General features: G+C 45.0%; 1 protein-coding gene across 11 annotated transcripts in view; it reads left to right on the top strand.

Moving 5' to 3' along the window:
- Positions 1–21,394, top strand: part of FRY (FRY microtubule binding protein) — a 401,382-nt gene that overhangs the window by 317,597 nt on the left and 62,391 nt on the right. For all 11 annotated transcript variants that reach the window (XM_064269940.1, XM_064269933.1, XM_064269932.1 and 8 more), the window contains 11 exons: positions 574–724; positions 1,483–1,586; positions 2,326–2,511; positions 6,315–6,513; positions 8,115–8,236; positions 12,771–12,958; positions 14,817–14,911; positions 16,588–17,195; positions 18,728–18,825; positions 20,273–20,443; positions 21,069–21,209. In XM_064269940.1, the coding sequence (XP_064126010.1) occupies positions 574–724; positions 1,483–1,586; positions 2,326–2,511; positions 6,315–6,513; positions 8,115–8,236; positions 12,771–12,958; positions 14,817–14,911; positions 16,588–17,195; positions 18,728–18,825; positions 20,273–20,443; positions 21,069–21,209 (2,063 nt within the window). The remainder of the gene's footprint in view (positions 1–573; positions 725–1,482; positions 1,587–2,325; positions 2,512–6,314; positions 6,514–8,114; positions 8,237–12,770; positions 12,959–14,816; positions 14,912–16,587; positions 17,196–18,727; positions 18,826–20,272; positions 20,444–21,068; positions 21,210–21,394) is intronic.

Genomic DNA, 21,394 nt, shown 5'->3' with positions numbered 1-21,394 from the left:
TGTGGAGTGCAGTTCAACTCTGACACACGTGGAGGCGCTATGAGTCGGAGTGGACTCCACAGCCACTAACCACAACAGCAGTTATTGGGCTGTTACTGTGTGAAATGTTCAGCACCCTAGTTCTGAATGTTCGTATCTTTTTGTTATTATTACTGTCATCGTCATCATGATTATGGATTGGATGTGGGATATGAGAGAGAAGCCAGGGATGGATCTCATCCTGAGCAAACTGAAAATAGGAAATTCATTTTACTGAGTTGGGGAAGACTGGAGAAAGAGCAAGTTTTCATAGCCATGGGAGTTCACATGATTTCATGTTTTCTATTCCATGTCTATATTTTCCAATTGGTGGATTATGAATAACTACTAATTAGTTATCGAAAAAGTTAAGGGATGAAGAAAACCTCATCAAGTCATTCTAACTGACATAATTCATTCTCGCCAAATCGGATGGCTAGAAAGTTATCTATGCAAGCAAGTATTTGTAAGATTCTTTCTAAAAAATACCAAGTAGGGAGAACAAAAATCTTTCCTCCCGAAAAATAAAGCATGTTTTTCTTTCTCACCTTACAGCTGACCCAATTTCTCCCTACACGGGCTGGTTGTTGAATATTACAGAGACCAAGCAGCCACAGCCTTTACCGATGCCTTGTACCGGAGGATGCTGGGCACCCCTGGTTGACTACCTCCCAGAAACCATCACTCCACGGGGGCCACTCCATCGGTGAGCAGCACAGACAGATAGAGGGACATGACCATTTAGCCTTTACTGGACTTGTCTGCCCTTGAGAATAGGGAAAACTATCCCAAGCCCCATGAGATGAAATGACCTTTGAAATCAATAGGGCCATGGCTGACTGCCATGTTGGCAGAGTTTGGCAGAATATTAACCAATGTGCCAAGCTGCCTTGGGACCCTGTGAATTCATACAATCTTGATATGTGTATTTATTGTTATGTTTTTTAGACCTTGAGGAACTTGAAAAGCGGGACCATGTCTTGTATTTCTCATCACCCTTCACTCATTCTATCTAATGACTAGTACACTGTCCAACAGGAGCCCTGGGTTAAGCGCTTGGCTGCTAACTGAAATGTTGGCAGTGCAAACCCACCACTCAGTGGCCCCTCGGGAGAAAGACCTGGCAATCTGCTCCTGTAAAGATTACAGCCTAGAAAACCCTATGGGGCAGTTCTGCTCTGTCGCATGGGGTCGCTATGAGTCAGAATCAACTTGACGGCCTTGACGGCACCCAGCAACAGCAGCAGCACACTCTCCGTTGTGTAATTAACTCAGCTGGTGTTTTTTCTTGATGTGGAACCCTATGACATCTCAGAAGTGAAACCGCATTTCCCTGGAATACGACGAGCCCTGCATAATTCTTCCACAAGGTTTAAGGGTTGTACGTAACTGTGTATCCGTGGTGTATCAGTGTTCTTCCACCCTCTGCAGAGGCTGCACTAATCCCGTCATTCCATTGATCAGGTGCAATATTGCTGTCATTTTCATGACGGAGATGGTGGTGGATCACAGTGTGAGAGAAGACTGGGCCCTTCATCTGCCGTTACTACTTCACGCCGTCTTCTTGGGTAAGATTGGATCCGAGAGGCGTCAGAGCCAGCAGGGTCACAGACACACAGGCAATCCACAGAGGTTTCCTTTTACCTTGACGTCCCACTTGCCTCATTTCAGAAACATTTAGTCACTTCAGTTTTTCATTGCCTTTTTGTGACATCTCCTCTAAATTTCAGTTGATCCGTCATTGTTCAGAATTGTCCTATTACTGTAATGTAAATATCAAATATTATACCCATAAAAATAGCCAAAATAAGTTGGGCCTTTGGCAAGAGGTGATAAATTTAAGGCCATGTAACGTAGTCAGAGTGCGAAGAGAGAAACAATGTAGAATACAGAGGACCAAGGATTGAGCTTTAGAAATACCCGAGTTGTAGAAAAAAAATGGGAAGATGAAATAGCCGAGAAGCCTCAAAGCTTGGTCAGAGAGAGATAGTAACACTGGAACCCTGCAGTAACGGGGAGGCCCAAGGAAGAGAACGTTCACAGGGGGAGGAATGCTAACAACTTCAAAGGCCACAGAGAGGTCAGGAAAAATCCACCCGTCACATTTTGAGAACCTTTGATTAAAGGGAGGGAGCATTTTATTTTTCCAAAGCCCAACTTCTTCATGTTGGTAGCACAAACAATCACAAAGAAAACGAAACATCCTTTTAAGGTGTTCCTCCCGGGGATCTTGGAATCTTTACTATCCTTGGAATGTAAACCAGCTTAAAATTTGTTTACACTAAGAGATTCCACGTTTTGCCCCAGGTTTGGACCACTACCGGCCTGAGGTCTTTGAACACAGCAAGAAACTGCTCCTCCACCTCCTAATTGCCCTGTCCTGCGACAGCAGCTTCCACGCCATTGCCTCTGTGCTGCTGCAGACTCGAGAGATGAGCGAGGCCAAGACTCTGACGGTGCAGCCAGCGTACCAGCCCCAGTACCTCTACACAGGTAACAAGAGTCGGAGTCAGAGTCACAAACTCAAAGGTAACTGAAGGCGTCAGTGGAGCCCAGGTTAGCTCTCTGATGCTGTTACCTCTAGCTTCCCAAACGATGAAATCAAAGCACGATAAATACGTACCGTTTCGCTTGACATTAATGTGCCTCCCGAAATTCCACTTCGTTACTGAGTGTTTTTTAATATATTTTTTCTCATTCTTGTTATGGTTTCTGCTCTCACTGACTGTGTTACTGTGGTTGTTGTTGTTGGGTGCCGCCTAGTTGATTCTGACCAATGACGACCCCATGTGACAGAATGGAACTGCCTCATAGGGCTTCCTAGGCTGTAATCTTCATGCGAGCAGATTACCAGATCTCTCTTCCAAGAAGCTGCTGGGGGGGTTTGAACTGCCAACCCTTCACTTAGTAGTTGAGCACTTAACTGTTGCACCACCAGGGCTCCTTATGTTCCTACTTATGCATCCTAAATTAAAACGCCCCTTGGCCAAGAGCATCAGACAACAGCGCTGAAGGATGAGAATGCAGAAACAGTGACCCTGTCTACCGCCTTGGGAGCAGCCATGGTCAAGGAGCCAGATTTATCTCTTATGGACATTCTAGTTCTCCTGAAGGAATTTTCACTGCAGGGAATGCCTGACTTTTTTCTACAAGGCACCATCAGTGGGGAGCCTATTAAAAACCATTGCTGTTTTAAAACCAAAAGTTTCTCCTTAGAAATGGGAAGAGAAGCTATTAGCTGAGTCAAAGAAATTACTCTGCCATGCGAAGCTGTTCATGGAAAATGGTCCAGAAAGGGTTGATCCATGGTTTTCATTTAGAACCAAAATATTTAAAGTATCTTAAAATGATAATAAAGATTACCCAGTTAAGAGAGTTTAGGAACTGTTTTTGTTTGTTTTTTTTTTACATGGGCATTGGATATGATGTGGCATTTTCTATGTCAGTTTGTACTTCCCTCATTACTTTGAAAAGAACACACCTTTTATTCATTGCTTACACTCAGCAGTGGCACAGTGGTTAAGAGTTTGGCTGCTAACCAAAAGGTCAGCAGTTCGAATCCACCAGGCACTCCTTTGAAACCCTATGGGACAGTTCTACTCTGTTCTATAGGGTCACTGTGAGTCGGAATCGACTCAACAGCAATGGGTTTTCGGTGTGCTCAGCATCCTTTCATTTGTCACTTAGCACGGTCTTGTCTTCTGACAGATTTCTTTGGAAAGGAGATATGAATTCATTATTAGCTCTGAGCCTTAAGGGCTGCCGACCTTAGTTTAGGGGCCCTGGTCGCACAATGGCTAAGCGCTCGGCTGCTAACCAAAAGGTTGTCAGTTCAAACCCACCAGCTGCTCCACGGGAGAAAGACCTGGCAATCTGCTTCCATAAAGATTTACCTTGGAAGCCCTAGCGGGCAGTTCTACTCTGTCCTACAGGTCTTTATGAGTCAGAATTGATGCTATGGCAGTGGGTGTTAATGGGACCTCAGTTTAAGCCCTTTATTTTGAACCAATTTACACTTCCTTGAAAATAACCCATCAGTAGCCTCTCAGAGACACAAAACTCTCTGTACTATACAGATGCTTACTTAAAAGAACCTGAAGAGTTGTGACAAGCCATTCTAATTCCTGAGGATGAGGGTTAGTCCATGAAGTGTATGGCCTTAGGCTAAGAAAAACTGTAATGTCCATTAAGCTGTGTATCTGAGTGCATCAGTTTTACATTCTCTATACCGTTAATATGGCATAAAATGGTTTAAAGTGGGGAAGAAAGCCCGCAACAGATAGTGAAAATGATTAAATCTATAATACACATTGAATAGCTTTATAAAAGGCATGGGAAAGACCCCTTTTTATAAACATTCAATGAGCATCTAGTTCCAACTATGAACACATTGCTGTCAAGTCAGTTCCAACTCATAGCGACCCCACAGGACAGAGCAGAACGGCCCCATTGAGTTTCCGAGGCTGTAATCTCTATGGAAATAGATTGCCACATCTTCCTCCTGCAGAGCGGCTGGTGGGTTTGAACCGCCGACCTTTTGGTTAGCGGCCAAGTGCTTAACCACTGTGCCACCAGAGCGCTGCACTAGAAACCTGTGTAATACCAATTACTGCCTTCATCTTGCGCAATAGGAAACAGAGGTACAGGGAGGCTCTATAACGTCTCCGAGGTCTCACAGTAAGCGGCAGAGATGACCCCCAAGCCCAGGGCTCCGCACTCCTGGGCCAGTGTCTCTGTCAGACACACAGGACTATGAACTTGCTCCGATAATTAAGTAGGGGAAGGAATGGTTGAGTGTAGACATGTTCAGACCACGACACACTCAGAGATACCAAATGTTAACCAAACATCGTGGAAAATACATAGCGTTTGCTTATAGCATGTTTCTTTGAATACCATGAGACATATTTATTAAAATACGTTAATAAACATATAATAATCAAGCTTCCGAGTGTATTTATTCAGAAACATTACACGTAATGTAATTCCTCACCCATTAACTTACTGGTACCCTCAATAAAGGGAGCCCTGGTGGTGCAACAATTAAGTGTTCAACTGCTAACCAAAAGGTCGACAGTTCGAACCCACCCAGCGGCTCTGTAGGAGAAAGACCTGGAGATCTGCTCCTGTAAAGATTACAGCCTAGAGAACCCTATGGGGCGATTCTACTCTGTCACATGGGGCCGCTATGAGTTGGAATCGACTCAACGACAACAGCAGTCCTCAAAAGGGTTATCATTTCACTTGTCTCAATAGTCTAATGAGAGCCCTGGCGGTGCAGTGGTTAAGAGCTCAGCTACTAACCGAAAGGTTGGCAGTTTGAATCCACCTGGTGCTCCTTGGAAACCCTGTGGGGCAGTTCTGCTCTGTTCTGTGGGGTCACTATGAGTCGGAATCGACTCGACGGCAACGAGTTTTTGTTGTCGTTGTTTGTTTTTTAGGTAGTCTAATACCTGAGAATCATTTACTAGCAGCACAGTCAGGGCCAGTGTATAGCTGACCTGTTCCTCAGCCTGTGCACACATCTACCTGCACGCACACATGCACACACACACACACACGCATGCACACACACACCAATTCTTTTGCAAGAAAGCATCAACTGATAAAAACACCAGAGTAAGAAACAGCACACCACCTTCGTGTTACCACATATACACTGGTGTACACAGCAGAGCAACTGACTCTATAGGCAAGGAGAGCACATGGGTCTCGTTTAATCAGAGCTACAGCCTAAGTCGGGGTCCCTGGGTGGTGCAAACACGTAACACCTTCAGCTGCTAGCTGAAAGGTTGGTGGTTCGAACCCACCGAGAGGCACCTTGGAAAACAGACCTGGTGATCTCCTTCCCAAAGGTCATGGCCTTAAAAACCCTACGGAGCAGTTCTACTCTGCACACATGGGGTCACCGTGAGTCAGAATCGACTCGACAGTAATGGGTTTGTGTGTGTGTGTGCGCGTGTGCGCGCGCGTGTGTTGCCCTGGGCAGTATAAACAATTAACCCACTCAGCTGCTAGCCAAAGATTAGCTGTTCAAGTCCACCCGGGTGTGCCTCAGAAGAAAGACTTGGTGATCTACTTCCAAAAAATCAGCCACTGAAAACACTATGAAACATACTTCTACTCTGACAGATATGAGGTCCCCATGAGTCAAGGTTGACTCAAGGGCAACTGGTTCCTTAGTGCCTAAATCGAGTATTTTCTCCAGAAAAACGTAATTGGCTGCGCCTGTCTGTGCTCACCTCCCAGCCCCCCAAAAGCCTGCTGCCGACCCTCTGACCTCCTTCTCCTACCAGGTGGCTTCGACTTCCTGAGAGAGCACCAGTCCTCCCCGGTGCCCGACTCGGGGCTGAGCTCCAGCTCCACCTCGTCCAGCATCAGCCTGGGAGGCAGCAACGGGAATCTCCCACAGATGACCCAAGAGGTGGAAGATGTGGACACAGCTGCGGAGACGGATGAGAAGGCCAACAAGCTGATTGAGTTTCTGACAACCAGGTAATGAGGGGCCAAATCGCGTTGCTGAGTCCCAACACTGTCAGCCACACAGATGAAACAGTGAGCTCGAAGTTCTAACAAAGCCCGTTTTTCTCTCCTATATGGCATCTGCTGGAGTCCCTGTAAAGGAGCCCTGGTGGTGCAGTGCTTAAGCACTCGGTTGCTAACTGAAAGGTTGGCAGTTGAACCCACCAGCCCCTCCACAGGAGAAAACTTCAGCAGTCTGCTTCTGTCAAGATTACAGCCTTGGAAACCCGATGGGGCAGTTCTACTCTGTCCTACAAGGTCACTATGAGTTGAAGTTGATTCAACGGCAGTGGGTTTCGGGAGTCTGTGTAAAAGGCCAATGCTGGTAGACATTGTCCAAGATCCCACTGACGTCACAGTTGATGGCAGGGGCATTCTGAGAATAACCATGATGCAGCAGACACAGGAAGACGGTAGCACCCGTGGTAAGCAGGACCTTAATTATCTAGCAGAGTTACCAGGAGATGGGACTTCTGAGACTTGGCAAGGAGCATCACTCTGGAAAGCTATAAGCCATGGTCGAGCCCAGAGCAGGTGCCAAGGTAGCCACCGTCTGCCCTAGGAGTCTAGAGAGTCATGTATATGTGGAAGTCAGAAACCAGAACCAGCACGGAACATGACAAGAAAGGAATCAAATAATAAATCACAATAAAAAACCAGCTAGCTACTCTGTTTTACTTTCAGGTCTTCTGACTCTTCTAATTAATCAGTCAGCTTAACGGTTAGTTAGGGTTTCTAGCAGCCCAGGCCGAGTGTTTGCATAAAGGCCTGCTGACCTGTCACCTGGGGCTTGGTCTTCCTTCTCAGGGACTTAAGTCCTCAAAGTATAGTCTATGTACATGTCATCTAATATCTCGCATGATTTTTTTTTTTTTTTTAACTGGAAGAGAACATTTTCTTCCTTCAATTAATGATTCAGAGTGTTCTGCTCAACATGGAATTTAATGGGAAGGAGTTTGTGCGTGTACAGGATACTGCTGTTTGCCTTCAAGTGGATCCTGACAACTGCCCCGTAGGCAGGGTCGCCTAGGCTGTGACCTTTACAGAAGCAGACTGCCGCACGTTTCTCCCACGGAGCGCCTGGTGGGTTCAAACCGCCGACCTTTCAGTTAGCAGCCAAGTGCTTAACCACTGCACCACCAGGGCCTAGGAAGCCCTATGGGGCAGTTGTACTCTGTCACGTGGGGTCACTATGAGTCGACAACACCTATCAACAGCACCTATCAACAGTATGTAATATGTGCATGGATCATGTTTGAATATAGTCTCTGTACATTTTATTTAACATTCTGTATCATCCTACTTGACAAACACACGGCACCTGCTCTGTGCCAAACACTGTTTGGTGAATTGAGAAGGTTTTAATTTTTCACAGAAATGTCATATGTCTCCATAAGGTAGCTGCATCTGTTTTCAGTGCACTGGTAAGGTTTGTAAGAGCAAAGTTTACCCCCAAATGAATTAGGAAGCATTTTAGAAAACTATATTGCACCTCTGCAGTTAGAACTGCTTGTATGGTTTTAAAAATATCAAATGGTAGTTATGTTTCTGATACTTTATGTGTTTCATTTCAGGGCATTTGGGCCACTTTGGTGCCATGAAGACATCACACCCAAAAATCAAAATTCAAAGAGTGCTGAACAGCTCACCAACTTTCTACGCCATGTTGTATCCGTATTTAAAGATTCCAAATCAGGTACTTCACCCTATTTCTCCAAACCCCATTTTCAGCATTTTTCCATGATGGAGTTCTCTCTCCACACACAACTGTTGTTGTTGGTGCCGTTCAGTCGATTCTGACTCATAGCGACCCCACATGGCAGAGTAGAACTTCCCCATAGGTTTCCTGGGCTGTAATCTTTGGGGACCAGATTGCCAGGTCTTTCTTGGACGGTGCAGCCGGATGCATTTGAACCACCAACCATTTGGTTAGCAGCCGAGCACTTTAACTGATGCACCACCAGGGTTCCTTCCCTACGTGACTACAAAAGCCAAACCCATTGCTGTTGAGTCAATTCTGATTCATAGCGACCCTATAGGACAGTAGAGCTGCTCCTCAGGGTTTCCAAGGCGGAAGCAGACTGCCACATCTTTGACCCATGGAACGGCTGGTGAGTTCGAACCACTGACCTTTCAGCATGGCAGCTGAGCACATTGACCACCGCACCACCAGGGCTCCCTTCCCCCCTACGTGACTAAGTATCTTGTGTGTATGGTCTCGATGGTCTGCGTCTATCACACAAGCATATTTAACTGTGTCACTGGTGAAGCTTATTTCAGATGCCGCGTAACTGAGTAACAGTTACTGCTGTGTCCACGTGCATTCTGTACCATCAAATAATTTCCCCAGGGTCACTTGTTCTCTTTGATTCATTTGCCTTCTTGTTGTTCTTAGGTGCCATCGAGTTGGTTCCGACTCATAGTAAGCCTGTGTACCACAGAACAAAACACCGCCCGGTCCTGTGCCATCCTCACAATCGTTGTTATGCTTCAGTCCATTGTTGCAGCCACTGTGTCAATCCATCTCCTCAAGGGTCTTCCTCTTTTTCACTCACCCTCTACTTTAACACATGATGTCCTTCTCCAGGGACTTGATCCCTCCTGACAACATGTCCAAAGTATGTGAGATGCAGTCTCGCCATCCTTGCTTCTAAGGAACATGCTGGCTGTACTTCTTCCAAGACAGATTCATTCGTTCTTTTGGCAGTCCACGGTACATTCAGCATTCTACTCCAACACCACAACTCAAAGGCATCAACTCTTCTTCGATCTTCGTTATTCATTGTCCAGCTTTCACATGCGTATGAGGGGATTGGAAACACCGTGGCTTGGGTCAGGCGCACCTTAGTCTTCAGGGTGACTTCTGTCTTACTAGAATTAAACTGTGCCCACAATATTAATTTTATGGAAAAAAAGACCCTGAGAAATAAATCTCATGTATTGGCTGTTATCAAGCACCAGCCTTGCAAACCAACTTTTTCAAAAAAAGAATTTGTGGTAAAATGTTTTTGGCTTTAAAAGCGTTTGCTGATAATTACATTTTAGAACACGTACGTCTGCAAATGCCGCTCAGTATTCGGAACACGTCGTGGTTCCTGTTTGGACTAGTAAGCACTCGGCTGCTAACCAGAAGCTCAGAGGCCCGAAGCCACCAGCTGCTCCGAAGGAGAAAGACGTGGCAGTCTGCTTCTGTAGAGATTTACAGCCTTGGCAACCCTATGGGGCCGTTCTACTCTGTCCTGTAGGGTTGCTATGGGTCAGAATTGACTGAAAAACAATGTTTTTGTTTTGGTTACTTAGCATCATAATAGGAGCCCTGGTGGCACAATGGTTAACCAAAAGGTCACGGGTTCAAACCTACCCGCCACTGGAGAAAAGACCTGGTGATCTGCTCCCGTAAGGATTACAGCCTAGAAGACCCTATGGGGCAAGTCTACTCTGTCGCATAGGGTCGCTATGAGTCAGAATCAACAGCACACAACAGCATCGTAATGGGGACAGTGGTGGCTCAGTGGTAGAGTTCTCACCTTCCATGCAGGAGACCCGGGTTCGATTCCCGGCCAATGCACCTTGTGCGCGGTCACCACCGTCTGTCAGTGGAAGCTTGTGTGTTGCTATGGTGCTGAGCAGTTTTCAGCGGAGCTTTCAGACTAAAACAGACTAGGGAGAAAGGCTTGGCGATCTACTTCCGGCCATTGAAAACCCTGTGGATCTCACAGTCAGACCCACAACTGATCATGGGGATGGCACAGGACCGGACAGCATTTTGTTACATCGTGCACGGGGTCTCCATGAATCAGGGGCTGGCTCGACGGCAGCTAGCAACGACAACAAGAATAATAACGTTTGTTTCTCTTCAGCTGAGTTCCTTTTAGATCCCTCTTAGCCTGGGCTGGTTGGGGTGTGAAGTTTGCATTTGGTTCCTCAGTGAGGTGGAAAATCTCTCTCTGCCTTTTTCCAAGCACCAGGCTGCAGACGCAGGCTCTGCTCACTGGCTTTCCCAGCTGCTCTGATAATGAGCGCACCTCACGGAGTGAAACAGCTCAGATTAGCCACATGTCTTTTTATTGTCACAGAACACTTACTATAAAGCAGAAAAAGGCTGATAAACTGGAATGGGAAAATCTGTCCAGGAATGTTCTTGTTGTGTGCCGTTCGTCCCGACTCATAGCAGCCCCATGCGACAGAGTAGAACTGCCCCACAAGGTTTCCTGTGCTGTAGTCTAAGGGAGCAGATTGCCAGGTCTTTCTCCCACGGAGCCACCGGTGGGTTCGAAACGCGGACCTTTCAGTTAGCAGCCGAGCACTTAACCATCGCTCCAAGAGGGCTCCTTCTCCAGGAATAGGATTGCCATTTCTTATTTTGAGTTTCCCCTTTGGAATTTCTTTAAAATTTAAAAATAAAAAACCAAGCCATTCCTGTCAAGTTGATTCTGACTCATAAGGACCCTATAGGGCAGAGTAGAATTGCCCCACAAGGTTTCTAAGGAACGCGCTCTTAACCACCGTCCTCTACTTAGAAATCACTTAACAGTTAAACACAACCCAAAGGGAGAAATGTACTGTTTGTATGTGGACCGTTAATTTGTTGAAAACCCTTGGTTACGTGGAGATAATAAAAACTGAGCAAATACGTGAGTACCCTATACTATATTCTCAGAAGGGGCTTCAAACTGCTTAGAATCTAAGTTTTTCCACACTGTGACCAAGCTGCTTTCACCCATTGCACAGTCCCTGGGTGGTGCAAACGTTTGCACTCAACTACTCACCTAAAGGTGGGTAGTTTGAACTCACCCAGTGATGCCACGAAAGGGCTGGCTATCTGCTTCAATAAAGATTGCAGCCAAAAAACCCCGTGGAGCAATTTCACTCTGTAACACATGGAGCCGCCGTGAGTCAGAATTGACGGCAGTGGATTTGGGTTTGATTTTTATTATTATTATTTCCTTCCTTGTACATCACTGTGTTAGGTCTGTTCCCATTAACAGCACACACACACACACACACACACACCAAAATAATATATGTTCCTAGAAACACTTTTATCAGGCAGGGTGGCTTAGCTGCTGTAACTAACAAGCCCAAAAGCTCAAAGGGAGGCTTACCACACTGGAAGGCTACTTCGGGCTCACATAGCATTTCCATGTGGGTATTAGGCAGGCAGCCTTCCACGTGGGAAGGAACACTGGTGATGCAGTTGTTAGGCGACTGGCTACTAATGGTTCAAACCTGCCCAGCGGCTCCATAGGAGAAAGAGCTGGCAATCTGCCCCTGTAAAGGTGACAACCTGGAAGTCCCTATGGGGCAGTTCTACTGTCTTGAGTTGAAATATACTCGACAGCACGTAATGGCAACTTCCACTTGGTGTTTGAAGGACCCTCAGTCCTGGTGCTCTGCCTTCCCCTATGGTCACAGGCCTCTGTTGGGTCCTCCACACCAAGCCAGCGGGCAGAGGACGAGAGAAAGTGAGGAGGAGGAGGCAGCAGGAGACCACAAGCCAGGCTGGAATGGAGCGTCCCACGCTTCCTGAACTCCGACCCCTGGTCACACCCGCCAGCACAGCAGACTGGGAACTGTAGGCTCCCAGGGCATCCAAGGGACACTTTCCTTTGCTCTGCCAAAGGACACTGTCATGGTGGTGGCAGGGTGTGCAGTTCTACCAATACAAACCTGTCCTTCAGGGTCGTCGTGACTTAAATAAGCTGGTTTTCCTTGCTGGGGGCTTAACGTCCATGTCTCAGGTGGTTGAAGCAGGAAAATGTGTTTTGAAAAAGTGAAGAGGTAAAAAAAAAAAATTGAAACATGATCCATTCGTTAGTCTGCAGTTGCTTATATGGGATTAAGAAGGAGCCCAGGTGGTGTAGTGTTAAACACTCCACTGCTCACCAAAAGGTCAGGGGTTTAACCCACCAGCCGCTCCGTGGGAGAAAGCTGTGGCAGTCAATTCCGCAAGGATTACAGCCTTGGAAACCTTATGGGGGAGTTCTGCTCTGTCCTATATGGTCACTGAGTCGGAACTGACAAGACAACGGTGGGTTTGGTTTGGTGTTTTATGCCATTTTCTAAGATGCATTCCAGATTTGTTTTTTTTATTTTAAAATGATGAATTTAAGTAAGCATCTCCAGCATGTAGCCCTGTCTACGTAGCCTATTTTAAATTTACAGGTAATTTGGGTGCCCCTGTTTGCGGCTGGGGCATTGACCTGTTGTCTGGGCTCCTCTTGGCCTAGGTCTCCATCTGGAGCAGCACCTGAGTGAAGTTGCGCTGCAGACGGCCCTGGCCAGCTCCTCCAGGCACTGTGCGGGGCGAGCCTTCCAGATATTCAGAGCTCTCAAGCAGCCCCTGTCAGCTCATGCCTTGTCCGACCTCCTCTCAAGGTTGGTGGAGGTGATCGGAGAACATGGAGATGAGATCCAGGTATGCAAGACAAGGCCCTGGGCCCCTGGGCTCATCCTTCTTCTCTCCCTTTCAAAGATGAGGTGTGAATGGCTTTCTTTAAGCCTTCTTTTTCTCACCAATTGCTCCAGCCATTTGGACGTGCACAATTTGTAGTTTTTTTTTTTTCGTTGTTTTCCCTTAGAGGTTGACTCTTTATTTTAAATAATATTTTACTGTGAGTTTTCGGTGAAGGTTTACACAGCAGTTTGGGTTCCTGTTCAACGATTTCTGCATAAGTTGTTCAGTGACATCGGTCACATTCTTCACAATGTGTGAGCATGCCATTATTTCCATTCTGGTTGTTCTGTTTCCATTTATCTAGTTTCCCTGCCCCGTTATATTCTCATCTTTGTGTTAAAGTCATCGTTGACCGTTTGGTCTCATATAGGTGATTTTTTAGAGGTTGACTTTTACATTTTTAAAAATCACTCCATGGAGAATTGTTCTAGAAATCCAACAGATACTCTGTTCTACTCAAGCCAGCAACTGAAAATCCTTTAGTGGTTCCTTTGTTGTTGGTTTTTCTTGTTTTTGTTTTGTTTCTGAGGGGGTGGGAGAGGAAGGAGTCTGCTTGTCATGTTTTGGTTTCTGCCACCATCCTAGGATGCTGTTGTATGATTTCCCTGCCCAGGACAGGAGTCCCGCTCATATCCATGCGAAACACCACCACTTTTTGTATGGCTAGCCTCCAGGAGATCAGGAAGAGCTGAAGAAGTAATGAAGAATGTAGCTGCCACAAGAATGACTCTGTAGATAGAGCCCAGAGATTGGGGAGCTGGGCAAGTTGAAAGCCAAGGGCATTACAAGCTCTGGGAGTCAGAACAAGCCCTTCTTTGCCATCAGAAATGTTCCTGCATTGACCGAGTCCACACAACTAGATGGTGCCTGGCTACCACTACCCACTGCTCTGACTGGGGTAACAATAAAGGGTCCCAGACAGAGCTGGAGGAAAATATAGAACAAAATTCAAATTCACACACACACACACAAAAAGAGCAGTCCTACTAGTGACAGAGACTGGAGAAACTCCGAGAGTATGGCCCCCGGGCACCCTTTTAGCTCAGTAATGAAGTCACTCCTGAGGTTCACCCTTCAGCCAAAGACTAGACAGGCCTGTAAAACAAAATGAGACTAAATGGGCATACCAGCCCAGGGGCAAGGACGAGAAGGCAGGAAGGAACAGGAAAGCTGATAACGGGAAACCCAAGGTCAAGAAGGGAAGAATGTTGACATGTCATGGGGTTGGCAACCAATGTCACAAAACAATATGTGTATTAATTGTTTAATGGGAAATGAATTTGCTCTATAAACCTGCATTTAAAGCACAATTTAAAAAAAAATTCAGAGAACTAAAAAAAAAGAAATGTTACCACATATCCGGAAGCCTGCACGCCTGTAGCCCCTAGCTTCCTGTCTTCCTTCTGGCCGTGGGCATACTGCTGGAAATGGCACTGAGGACCACCTTTCCCATACTCCACCTCTCAGTCTCCGACATTCAGACGTTCAACGCCACAATTCAAAGACCCTCCATCCCCCAGCCAGGGGCCGTGCCAGCCACCTTCAGCCTGTTGCCTCCCTGCTGTAGATGATGTGCTGAGGACCTCAGACTTGGGGAAGTCAATCTTATGTTTTTCTGCCAGCTCCTAAGCCATCTGAATTTCCTGAGCATGGAACCCTTATGAATTACTTTCAGATTTAGTCAAAGCTAGGCGGCAATGGCTGCCTAGCTTTCTATAACATCATCTGAGTCAATTTTGCATTTATTAACTTGACCTTCAGGAAGCGCACAGTCAGTAGACATAAGCACTAAAAAACGTTGGCTTTGCATGTTTGGCAGGGTTATGTCATGGAAGCACTCTTGACCTTGGAAGCGGCCGTGGATAACTTGTCTGACTGCTTGAAGAACAGCGATCTCTTGGCTGTATTATCTCGGTGAGAATCCACCTAATGGCATTTTGAAATCAAGGATACTATACTCAATATTTGGGAAATGCAGGGACTTTGGACAAAGACGAAAGAACAAATCCAGATTTGAAGGCTCTTTATGACATGAAAAATATTTATGGTATTTTCTTAAATTAAAATGAAAGCTACAACTCATACACACACACGCTATATATAGGTATATATAATGTATATATATGTATGTATGTACATATGTATACACCCCTTCTTACTTATCAACATGGTTAGGTTCTAAAGACCAGGTCGTTAGGTGAAAATTGGTGCTATGAGAAAATGAAGGATTATCACATCAGATTAAAGAATGGAGGATGACTACATCATTATGAAACTGCTGAATTACATCATTACATAACTGCCAGATTACGTCATTACTTAATTGTTGAATTATATCATTACAAAACTGCCAAATTATATCATTACATAACTGCCAAACCACTGAGAATCATGGCCCAGCCAAGTTGACACAGAACCCTAATCATCACAGCCAGTGTTACTCTTGCCTCACACCTCGGCATTTGTTATTGCCAGACGTACATCATTAATGGGCAAAACAGTCATATAGCAGATTTTTCACTATTACTGTAAATGTGAAATAGCAGATGAGGTTGTCAGTGAGCAGTAAGTGTATATGTATATATATATATATTTTTTAAACACCAGATAGATAGCAATATGTTATCCCTAAATAATACAAGTCTTAAAAATTAGTGGTTTTTAATTTCCTTCTTTATATCTTTGAACATTTTTTCAGATGTTATGTAATTATTATCCTGTTTATCATATTGGTAAACAGAAACTAAAGCTAAATCTTCTTTTTAAATAAATACATACAAAACTTATCTGAACCATGACCATGAAAACAGTTGAAATAAGTGTTGACTTTAAAGAACTTCTTACATTAAGATCTTTTTGTTTTGTTTTGTTTTTGCTCCTGCCAGTGTTTAATAACCCATTTCAGGTCATTCACAATCCTGTATCTCATGTGTGTAATTCAGCTCATCATGCTTGAAATTGAGCCATTTTCTTATATCGCATTGGATCTGGTTCCATTTTTAAGTTGAATTTTTTTTAAGAGTGGGTAGTTTTGGTGTAATTGCTAACATCAAACATATTTACCTACATAAATTTACAGTTTTATCTAAACAAAACATTTGGCAAGAATGTTGATAAAGAGCTTTATCTTTTCTGCGTGAAACAAGCTTAGAAATCATTTTCATAAACTTTTATAGATTCAAAAATTTTTTTCTTCGACACAAATATTTACTTTCTTATTTCTAGATAACATCATTTCAATTTCTGCTCTTTATTCTATCAGGAATTAACCCATTTTATAATTACCCCTACCCAAATTCAAACAAAAGGTAAATGAAATATCAGTCAACATTAAGGCCAACTGATGATTTCTATAGACTTTCAATAAGATCAAGTCAATGTTGGGTTTTGTTTTGTTTTGTTTGTGAGTGTTGTTAAGTTTTGTTTTCCGTAGCTTTCAGTTTAAGAATAAAGAGAAAGAAATCAACTTAAAAAGCAGGGTTTCCAAAGAATGGTTTCCTGCCCTTGTCGTTCCTCGGTGCACTAGAAAATGTTGGCTTTTCACTGAAGCATGTTGACATTCTAATGAATGTATTTATTTTTATACCCAGCTCATCATCACCAGATTTAAGCTCTAGTGCAAAATTAACAGCAAGCAGAAAGAGCACAGGACAACTCAATGTGAACCCAGGAACTGCCAGTGGCAGCACAGCTACTGCAGAACGCAGCCGGCACCAGAGAAGCTTCTCTGTCCCCAAGAAGTTCGGTGTCATAGACCGATCTTCAGACCCACCTCGAAGCGCTACACTGGACAGAATCCAGGCTTGTACCCAGCAAGGCCTCTCCTCAAAAGCCAGGAGCTCATCTTCCTTGAAAGACAGCCTGACCGACCCATCCCACATCAACCATCCAACCAACCTGTTGGCCACCATCTTCTGGGTCACGGTGGCCTTGATGGAGTCTGACTTTGAGTTTGAATACCTAATGGCCCTAAGACTCCTGAGTAGACTTCTGGCTCATATGCCACTGGATAAAGCTGAGACCCGAGAAAAGCTTGAGAAACTCCAGGCGCAGCTCAAGTGGGCTGACTTCTCAGGGCTGCAACAGCTGCTGCTGAAAGGGTTCACGTCTCTCACCACCGCAGACCTGACCCTGCACCTCTTCAGTCTGCTGACGCCAGTATCCAAAGCACCCATGGTGGACTCATCCCAGGCTATTGGTAAAGCCAACAGCACTTGCTCTCTTACACGTTCTGGTGGGGGTTGCGTTGATGTTTAACGTAACAAGATAATGTGGACTTGCTGCTTTTAACAAGGAGCCCTGGTGGCACAGTGGTTAAGCACTCAGTGGCTCACTAAACAGTTGGTGGTTCGAACCCACCCTGTAGCTCTGTGGGAGAAAGACCTGGCCATTTGCTTCCATAAAGATTACAGCCTAGAAAACCCTATGGGGCAGCTGTACTCTATCCTATAAGCTAAGTTGAAACTGACTCGACACCCCCCAACAACAACACTGTTTTTAATAATTCTGCTTAGATATGCTTCCTTGGAGGAGTTTTTTTTTTTTTTTTTAATTCTATGTAATGTAAATGACAATTATTTAGATCATAGGAGATATTTTTAAGGCAACAGCATAAAGAGAGCAGAAGTAATATATAAGATACTAGTTATTTCGTTATGCTTTCAGGGTCAAAATGCGGATAATGGTAGTTCACTCAGTTGATCTCGTATAGACTTTTTTTCTCTTACTTCTTAACCCCCAAATCCTTTTATTTGCCTTCCTTTTCCTCTTAAAAAGTCTGTTGGTTGCCTATTGTTTTAAATTAAGCCAAATTAACAAACCAGATTTTTAATACCATGGCCTGTGGCCTAGAATTCTTTTCATGAAGCTAGCGCGTAAGCAGTGGTTCTAAGCCATTAATCTTCATTACAACAGTCTTTTCCATCACATGGGTGAGACCTAAAATTGCTTAGTCTGTTTCTTCTCTTAGTGGCTTTTCTCAAAATATGTTTTTGATAAAAAAAATCTCCAACTATTGCTTCAGTTGATTTCAATCCAATTTTACAAACCCGGGCCAGCTATCCTTCATCACAAACAACCCTTAGCAAGAGGGCTGTTGTTGTTGGGCCGATTTTCAACTCATAGCGACCCCGTGTGACAGGGTAGAATTGCCCCCTAGGATTTTCTAGGCCTTAGCCTTTATGACAGGAGTACTGGTGGCCCAGTGGTTAAGTGCTTGGCTGCTAACCAGAAGGTCAGCAGTTCTAACCCACCAGCCAGTCCGTGGGAGAAGGATGTGGCAGTCTACTTCCGTAAAGACTACAGCCTGGGAACCCTTTGGGTCAGTCCTACTCAGTCCTACAGGGTCGCTGCGAGTCAGAATTGACTCAACACCAGTGGGTTTAATCTTTATGGAAGCAGATGACCAGATCTGTCTCCTGCGGAGCCACTGGGTGGGTTCCAACTACCAAGCTTTCAGCTAGCAGCCAAGTGCTTAACCGTCGCACCACCAGGGCTCCTTAGCAAGAGGGCTACTATAACTAAAATTACAAACCTACTTCATTGCCTTCTTTGTAACTGGTGCCATTATCATCACACGTTTTTCCTGGATTTTGTGTTAGACCACACTAAAGTGCTTCAGAAAGTCTGCTTTGCATAACCTTGGAATAAAATCTGCTCTCTGCCTTCCCACTGTTAATGGTTAAGATGTGCTTGTCTGTAGCTGTGTCCGTTCTCTCTTCTCTAATCCAGGGTTTCCACTGAATGTCTTGTGTCTCCTGCCCCAGCTGATCCAGCATTTTGAAAACCCCAATCAGTTCTGTAAGGATGTGGCCGAAAGGATCGCCCAGGTATGTTATAGTTCTCAGGCAGATGGATACCGCCTTTCAGAAGGCCCGGTGTTAGGCAGAAATTACCAGGCCCAGACAGGACAACAATTTCCACAAAACCTGAAAATAATAATTGATATCAGCAGTGGCTCAGTGGTTAAGCACTTGGCTGCCAACCTGCAAGGTCAGCAGTTTGAATCCACTAGCCACTCTAAGATAAAATGACCTAACAATCTGCTTCTGTAAAGATTAAAAAAAAAAAAAAAAAAAACAAACCCACTGCCGTCGAGTTGATTCCGACTCATAGCGATCCTACAGGACAGAGTAGAACTGCCCCATAGAGTTTCCAAGGAGCACCTGGCGGATTGAACTGCCGACCTCTTGGTTAGCAGCCGTAGCACTTAACTACTATGCCATAAAGATTACAGCCTTGGAAACCCTATGAGCAGTTCTACTCTGTCGTATGGGGTCACTGTGAGTTGGAATCGACTCAGTGACAATGGGTTTTGGTTTGTCAGTATGGTCAAGCGTTGCATAACGTCCATCCAGGCAATGTCTGACCATGTATACATCCGTGGTCCCATAAGGTTATAATAGAGTTCAGAAATTCCAATCAAAGAGCGGGATGTCCTGGATTCAGGCATGTCACACTCGAAAATCTTGATGATCCTCAAAAACAAAGAAAAAATCTCCAAGCTGTTAAAGGGTCGGCTCCACTGAAAGCTACAAGGCTGACGAAAACGCCTTGTATTTGAAGATACGAGATATGGAGAAATTGCTAATGACATGGACTGAGGACTAAATACAGAAGCGAATCCCTCTCAGTGTGCTGACAGTCACTGCTAAGGCACGAAGCTTGTTCGAGATGCGTACAGAAGAAGCAGGACCAGCCTACGACACCGAGTTTAGTGCTGGCTCTGAGCCTACGACACCGAGTTTAGTGCTGGCTCTGAGTGGTTCGAATGCTTCAAACGACGTTTTCCATGGCGTAATGTGAAAGGGAGCGGTGAGTCTGCGTGTGCTCATGCAAAGGTCACGGAAGAATTTGTTGAAACCTTAGATAAACTCATTGTAGAGGGAGGTTATTTGCCCTGGGAAATTTTTAGTACGGATGAAAACTCCTTATTCTGGAAGGGAATGCCTGAAAGGAATTTTATGCACAAAATGGTGTTCACACAACGTCCACATCACATGACGTCCTGCCTCACGGAACGTATCGAGGACGGTAACTGAGGCATGACGGCAGCAGTGCGCATCTCTGGGTGGCCGCTCAAAGGCTCCTTTTTCGTTTCATTAATAAGAAGGCAGGTGGAAATAATTGGTGAAGGTGATATGAGCTAACGAGGTAGCGTTTCCAAAAAATGGATAAATCGACTTTCCAGACCACCAAGACTTGGTGCAAAATCGCTAACATGTCTTCCTATTCATCAGGCTCTTTCTTCCCTAATTGATTTTCTTTTCTCACAAGGTTTGTTTGGAGGAGAAGAACCCCAAGCTCTCGAATCTCGCACACGTCATGAGTCTGTATAAAACCCACAGCTACACGAGGGACTGTGCCACATGGGTCAATGTGGTCTGTCGCTATCTTCATGAAGCATATGCTGATGTGACCTTGAACATGGTGACCTACCTGGCAGAGGTAAGCTTTTAAATTAAGGAGAAGAGCTATTGTAGTTTCCATGGGTAAAATATTTACATAGAACTGATGATAACTCATAATTTCCATTTATTGAATGCCTATTATATATTATGGGAGCCCTGGTGGTGCAGTGGTTAAGAGCTATGGCTGCTACCCAAAAGGTTTACAGTTCAAATCCCCCAGCCACTCCTTGGTAACCCTATGGAGCAGTTCTACTCTGTCCTATAGGGTCACTGTGAGTCAGAATTGACTTGACAGCAACAGGTTCTTTGGTTATTGTATACTGTGTGGTCCCTGCATGGTGCAAAAAGGAGCCCTGGTGATGCAGTGTTTAAATGCTCGGCTAATAACTGAAAGATTGGCGTTTGAACCCAGCAGCTGCTCCACAGGAGAAAGACCTGGCGATCTGCTCCCCTAAAGATGACAGCCTAGAAAACCCTATGAGGCAGTTCTACTCTGTCACATGGGAGTGCTATAAGTCAAAAAGTGACTTGATGGCACCCAACAACAATAACAACTTAAAGAAAGTTGCAACCACAAAGGCATTGAGAAACACTGGTCTTTTGTGTTGAAATCTGGTGTCAAGCTAACTGGCCCTGTGTCCTGTCCTCCGTGGGTCCCACAGCTGCTGGAGAAGGGCCTCCCTAGCATGCAGCAGCCCCTGCTCCAAGTGATCTACAGTCTGCTCAGCTACATGGACCTTTCTGTCATTCCTGTGAAGCAGTTTAACGTGGAAGTCCTGAAGACCATTGAAAAATATGTGCAAGTGAGTATTTGAATAGCTTTACTTACAAACTGGGATGTTTCCAGAGCGTCATTCTGGAGAGACTGCATCTTCCCTTGTAGCTTGCACTTGGTTGTGCCTCTGCAAAGCTGCATGGGTGTCAAGGCAGAATCCTTAGGGTAAGTGTAGGCTGGCAGGCTGGAAACTTGGTCAGTTGACGCTGTAGT

The sequence above is a fragment of the Loxodonta africana genome, chromosome 17 (assembly GCF_030014295.1).
Source record: "Loxodonta africana isolate mLoxAfr1 chromosome 17, mLoxAfr1.hap2, whole genome shotgun sequence".
In the NCBI taxonomy this organism is placed as follows: domain Eukaryota; kingdom Metazoa; phylum Chordata; class Mammalia; order Proboscidea; family Elephantidae; genus Loxodonta; species Loxodonta africana.
This window is presented reverse-complemented; position numbering and strand designations above follow the sequence as displayed.